General features: G+C 54.2%; 1 protein-coding gene across 1 annotated transcript in view; it reads right to left on the minus strand.

Moving 5' to 3' along the window:
- Positions 1-1,553: 1,553 nt before the first annotated feature.
- LOC147097171 (cytochrome c oxidase subunit FA4) overlaps positions 1,554-6,541 on the minus strand; it is a 7,030-nt gene continuing 2,042 nt past the window's right edge. The window contains exons 2-4 of the mRNA XM_085973052.1: positions 5,563-5,651; positions 4,196-4,256; positions 1,554-1,810 (exon numbers count right to left, since the gene is read on the minus strand). Coding sequence (XP_085829178.1) covers positions 1,754-1,810; positions 4,196-4,256; positions 5,563-5,651 — 207 coding nt within the window. The 3' untranslated portion in view covers positions 1,554-1,753. The remainder of the gene's footprint in view (positions 1,811-4,195; positions 4,257-5,562; positions 5,652-6,541) is intronic.

Below are 6,541 nucleotides of genomic sequence, written 5' to 3' on the forward strand. Positions count from 1 at the left end.
GTGAGAAGGCCATGGGGGAATTTAATCACAAAGGTGAGAATTTTGAAATCAAGGCGTTGCCGGATCGGGAGCCAGTGTACGTCAGCGAGCACAGGGGCTGGGTCGATGGGTGAACGGGGCTCGGTGCGAGTTAGGACACTGGGCAGATGGAGTTCTGGATGACCTGAAGTTGACAGAGGGTGTAAGGTGGGAGGTACAGCACAGTAGACTCATGACCGCGATTAGAGAATGTGGAGTCGGGGTAACTAGCAGGCTACAGAACAGAAAACAGGGAGTAAGGGTCAAGGCTAGTTACTCAGCCTGGCAAAAGGTGGGAAGGGGTGCTCCACGGGGATCGGTGCTGGGACCACTGATGTTCACCAATTACTTTAACCATCTGGTCTCCGTATACCTTGGTTAGACCGGACTTGGAGCACTGTGCACAGTTCTGGTCTCTATATACCTTGGTTAGACCACACTTGGAGCACTGTGCACAGTTCTGGTCTCCATATACCTTGGTTAGACCACACTTGGAGCACTGTGCACAGTTCTGGTCTCCATATACCTTGGTTAGACCACACTTGGAGCACTGTGCACAGTTCTGGTCTCCGTATACCTTGGTTAGACCACACTTGGAGCACTGTGCACAGTTCTGGTTTCCATATACCTTGGTTAGATCACACTTGGAGCACTGTGCACAGTTCTGGTCTCCGTATACCTTGGTTAGACCACACTGGGAGCACTGTGCACAGTTCTGGTCTCCGTATACCTTGGTTAGACCATACTTGGAACACTGTGCACAGTTCTGGTCTCCATATACCTTGGTTAGACCACACTTGGAGCACTGTGCACAGTTCTGGTCTCCATAAACCTTGGTTAGACCACACTTGGAGCACTGTGCACAGTTCTGGTCTCCGTATACCTTGGTTAGACCACAGTTGGAGCACTGTGCTCAGTTCTGGTTTCCCTATACCTTTGTTAGATCACACTTGGAGCACTGTGCACTGTTCTGGTCTCCATGTACCTTGGTTAGACCACACTTGGAGCACTGTGCACTGTTCTGGTCTCCATATATCTGGGTAACACCAGCCTTGGAGCACTGTGCACAGTTCTGGTCTCCATATACCTTGGTTAGACCACACTTGGAGCACTGTGCACAGTTCTGGTCTCCATATACCTTGGTTAGACCACACTTGGAACGCCGTGCACAGTTCTGGTCTCCGTATACCTTGGTTAGACCACACTTGGAGCACCGTGCTCAGTTCTGGTCTCCATATACCTTGGTTAGACCACACTGGGAGTACTGTGCACAGTTCTGGTCTCCATATACCTTGGTTAGACCACACTTGGCGCACCGTGCACAGTTCTGGTCTCCATATACCTTGGTTAGACCACACTTGGAGCACTGTGCACAGTCTGGTCTCCATATACCTTGGTTAGACCACACTTGGAGCACTGTGCACAACTCTGGTCTCCATGTACCTTGGTTAGACCACACTTGGAGCACTGTGCACAGTTCTGGTCTCCGTATACCTTGGTTAGAAACCTGCGGGAGTGAAGAGACGACAGACATATTCCTCTTGCTGAAAACTTTATTCGTGTTACATATTAAAAGCTTCATCCAAAAATCGTAAAAAGGTTTGCCTCATGCTGTGTTAAGACTCTCGAGGTTGGGGGGGCGGGTGTGACAGTAGAAATGGGGCTGATTGGACGGAGGGGGAGTTACGTTATCGGTGAGGTTTGGCAGTCGGGGTGTGTGCCGCCATCGCAGTCTCTAGAAGTCCGGACCATCCTTCTTCAGCTTGCTGTAGTCAGTCTGGACCGCCAGGAACTGTTCCGTCGGCGGGGGTGGGTTGGGAAAGAAAAATAAACGAGCCGTGGTTATTGAGAACGTAAGAATTAGGAGCAGGCGTCGGCCATTCGGCCCCTCGAGCCTGCTCCGCCATTCAATGAGATCATGGCTGATCATCGACCTCAACTCCACTTTCCTGCCCGATCCCCATATCCCTCGATTCCCCTAGAGTCCAAAAATCTATCGATCTCAGCCTTGAATATACTCAACGACTGAGCCTCCACAGCCCTCTGGGGCAGAGAATTCCAAAGATTCACCGCCCTCTGAGTGAAGAAATTCCTCCTCATCTCAGTCCTAAATGGCCGACCCCTTATCCTGAGACTGTGACCCCTGGTTCTAGACTCCCCAGCCAGGGGGAAACAGCCTCTCAGCATCTACCCTGTCAATCCCCCTCAGAATCTTGTATGTTTCAATGAGATCACCTCTCATTCTTCTAAACTCCAGAGAGTATCGGCCCATTCTACTCAATCTCATCATAGGACAGCCCTCTCATCGCAGGAATCAATTTAGTGAACCTTCGTTGCATCGCCTCCAAGGCAAGTATACCCTTCCTTAGATAAGGAGACCAGAACTGTGCCCAGTACTCCAGGTGTGGTCTCACCAAGGCCCTGTACAATTGGAGCAAGACTTCCTCACTCTTATACTCCAACCCCCTTGCAATAAAGGCCAACATGCCATTTGCCTTCCTTACTGCTTGCTGTACCTGCATGCTAGCTTTCTGTGTTTCTTGCACGGGGACACCCAAATCTCTCTGAACACCAACATTTGAAAGTTTCTCACCATTTAAACAATATTCTGTTGTTCTATTCTTCCTACCAAAGTGAATAACCTCACATTTCCCTACATTATACTCCATCTGCCACCTTACTGCCCACTCACTCAGTCTATCTATATCCCTTTGCAGGCTCTCTGTGTTCTCCTCACAGCTTACTGTCCCACCTAGCTTTGTATCAGCAGCAAACTTGGACACATTACACTCGGTCCCTTCATCTAGATCATTAATGTAGATTGTAAATAGCTGAGGCCCCAACACTGATCCTTGCGGCACCCCACTAGTTACAGCCTGCCAACCTGACAAAGATCCGTTTATCCCTACTCCCTGTTTTCTGTCCGTTAACCAATCCTCTATCCATGCTACTATATTACCCCCAACCCCATGAGCCCTAGTCTTGTGTAATAACCTTTTATGTGGCACCTTATCGAATGCCTTTTGGAAATCCAAATATATTACATCCACTGGTTCCCCTTTATCTACCCTGCTAGATACATCCTCAAAAAACTCTAATAAACATGATTTCTGTGGTGTATGTAACCTGTACCACCTTAAGAGACTACCTTAAGAGATGGACTACTTTCTCTTGGCTACTGTATATTGTAGTACCGGTGGTGACCACACCGGTATATAAACAGTGACCTAGAAATTGAGTTTTGGCTTAGCCAGGGCTTTAGCGCCGGAAGTTAGTGCCGGCGCTAAGTCCCCCTGCGCGCGCCAAAAATTCAGCAGGGCCGCGCCCAAACGGCTGCCGGCGCTACTGAAGGGTCTTTGCGGCGGTAAATCGGCGCTAACTGCCGTTTCGCGCCGCAATTCCGGCGCTGCGGCACCCGATGCGGTGCGGCAGGTTCGGGAAGTGCAGGCCTCCTCCTTCCCTTAAGGAGGAGCTGCCTGCACCCGGCCGCGGCCCGCGAAAATCTTTTTAAAAATGAGCCCGGCACCTCGGACAAGTGCCGGGCTTGCTTCTGTTCCGGGGGCGGGGGGGGGGAAGTCCGGGGAGGGAGCTGCGGCCAGGCGGCCGGCGGGAAAGCGGCCGGCCGCCGCGGGGCCTTTAATGCGCCGGCGCAAAGACTTGTAAGACTCTGTTGCCAGAGTCTTAGTTGCGGCTGTCACGGGCGAGGCGGCCGCAACTGAATTTTGGCGCTGGGGCCCGTCGGCATGGCAACCGGGACGCTGCGCACACCGATGACGTCATCGGTGCCGGCGCAGCGCTACCGGTCTACCGCGGCGGAAGGGCCCCAGGCAATTTCGGCGCCGGCGCCAAATGCAGCGCTAGGCCCTCTAGCGCCGCAAAATCGGCGCTAAGGGCACTCAATTTCTAGGCCTCTGTGTAGTAATTTGCTAAGCAGTTCAGCCCTGACCTTCGATTAGTAAAGACCTGTTTAAGTTATTCTTGTTGTCTGTGTCCAGTGATTTAGAATAAGCATATCTGGAACACTCAGACTCAACAATTTCCCTTTCATAAAACCATATTGATTCTGCCTAATCATGTTATGATTTTCTAAGTGACTTGTTATCACTTCCTTAACAGGCGTGAAGCCTGTATTAAACTCAGGCCTTGTATCCAGTAAGTGTGAATGGCTGTGGCCTACCTTGTACTGGTGGGTGGGGCTCAGCTTGTTCCAGGGTTCCGGATTGTTCTTCCTGTCCCAGCTGAGGGAAAGCAGAAGAACCACAAGTTCAGCGTTCCTTCATTCCTCTGTCCTCAAACCGCTCCCTACTCACACATCCCCGCCCCCGCCCCTCCGAAGGCGCTGATTCCTCACCACGGGGAGGGAATAAGGCGTAAGACCCATTGAGGCGCGAGCTCGGTTAGCGAGACTTGGCATTAGGCGTCATCTGTGCCTGAGCGAGTAGCACTCGCTCTCGTCTCTGAGTCAGAAGGTGGTTGGTTCCAGCTCCCACTCCAGAGACTCGAGCCTCATAATCCAGGCCGACACTCCCCGGCGCCAGTACTGAGGGAGCGCCGCACTGTCGGAGGGGCAGTACTGAGGGAGCGCCGCACTGTCGGAGGGGCGGTACTGAGGGAGCGCCGCACTGTCGGAGGGGTGGTACTGAGGGAGCGCCGCACTGTCGGAGGGGCAGTACTGAGGGAGCGCTGCACTGTCAGAGGGGCGGTACTGAGGGAGTGCCGCACTGTCGGAGGGGCGGTACTGAGGGAGCGCCGCACTGTCGGAGGGGCAGTACTGAGGGAGTGCCGCACTGTTGGAGGGGCGGTACTGAGTGAGCGCCGCACTGTCGGAGGGGCAGTACTGAGGGAGCGCCGCACTGTCGGAGGGGCGTTACTGAGGGAGCGCCGCACTGTCGGAGGGGCGTTACTGAGGGAGCGCCGCACTGTCGGAGGGGCGTTACTGAGGGAGCGCCGCACAGTCGGAGGGGCGGTACTGAGGGAGCACTGCACTGTCGGAGGGGGCTAATGAGGGAGCACCGCACTGTCGGAGGGGCAGTACTGAGGGAGCGCCGCACTGTCGGAGGGGCAGTACTGAGGGAGCGCCGCACTGTCGGAGGGGCAGTACTGAGGGAGCACTGCACTGTCGGAGGCGCCGTCTTTCGGATGAGATGTTAAACCGAGGCCCCGTCTGCTCTCTCAGGTGGACGTAAAAGATCCCGCGGCCACTATTTCGAAGAAGAGCAGGGGGGAGTTCTCCCTGGTGTCCTGGGGCCAATATTTATCCCTCAACCAACATCACTAAAAAACAGATGATCTGGTCATTTATCACATTGCTCCATGTGGGAGCTTGCTGTGCGCAAATTGCCTGCTGCGTTTCCCACATTACAACAGTGACCACACTTCAAAAATAAAGTACTTCATTGGCTGTGAAGCGCTTTGGGACGTCCTGAGGTGGGGAAAAGGGGGCGGGAGAAACAGGAGTTCGTTCCCTTCTTTCAATCGTGTCTGCGGGACGTTTGCATCGGAGTCCGGTGGAGATAGTTCCCGTCTCCCCTAACGTGTACGTACATGACATCGGGGTTGAATATTGCCAGGCGCAGCAGGTACAGCGAGGCAGATCCTGAGCCCAGGCCGATGAAGAAGAAGAGAGGGATTAGCTGTATATAAAAAAAAACAGGGGAAGAAAAAGCCCATTAGATTGCAATTGAATAAGAATGTTTTTACTGTAATAGAATCTCTCGGCACAGGAGGGGGCCATTCGGCCCATCGAGCCTGTGCCGGCCCTTTGAACAAGCTCTCCAATTAGTCCCACTCTCTCCCCCCCTGCTCTTTCCCCCGTAGCCCTGTGAATTTTTCCTCTTCAGGTATTGATCCAATTCCCCTTTTGAAAGTTACTATTGAATCTGCTCCCACCGCCCTTTGAGGCAGCGCGTTCCAGATCACGACAACTCGCTGCGATAAAAAACATGGCTCTTTAAATGATTCATGGCGTCTTTTTCCTGTGTACAACGCTGGGAGGGAGACAAACTCTTTGTGCGGTGGGTGAGGGTGCAGCTACGTTTCAGCGGGTGGTGTAATATCTTCCCAGGGAGCGCCGCACTGTGGGAGGGGCAGTGCTGAGGGAGCGCCGCACTGTCGGAGGGACAGTACTGAGGGAGCGCCGCACTGTCGGAGGGGCGGTACTGAGGGAGCGCCGCACTGTCGGAGGGGCGGTACTGATGGAGCGCCGCACTGTGGGAGGGGCAGTGCTGAGGGAGCGCCGCACTGTCGGAGGGGCAGTACTGAGGGAGAACCGCACTGTCGGAGGGGCGGTACTGAGGGAGCGCCGCAAAATCGGAGGGGCAGTACTGAGGGAGCGCCGCACTGTCGGATGGGCAGTACTGAGGGAGCGCCGCACTGTCGGAGGGGCGGTACTGAGGGAGCGCTGCACTGTCGGAGGGTCAGTACTGAGGGAGCGCCGCACTGTCGGAGAGGCAGTACTGAGGGAGCATGGCACTGTCGGAGGGGCAGTACTGAGGGAGCGCCGCACTGTCGGAGAGGCAGTACT

The sequence above is a fragment of the Somniosus microcephalus genome, chromosome 33 (genome assembly GCF_052327205.1).
Source record: "Somniosus microcephalus isolate GS21.2 chromosome 33, FLI_Smic_1.0, whole genome shotgun sequence".
NCBI classification, from domain to species: Eukaryota; Metazoa; Chordata; class Chondrichthyes; order Squaliformes; family Somniosidae; genus Somniosus; species Somniosus microcephalus.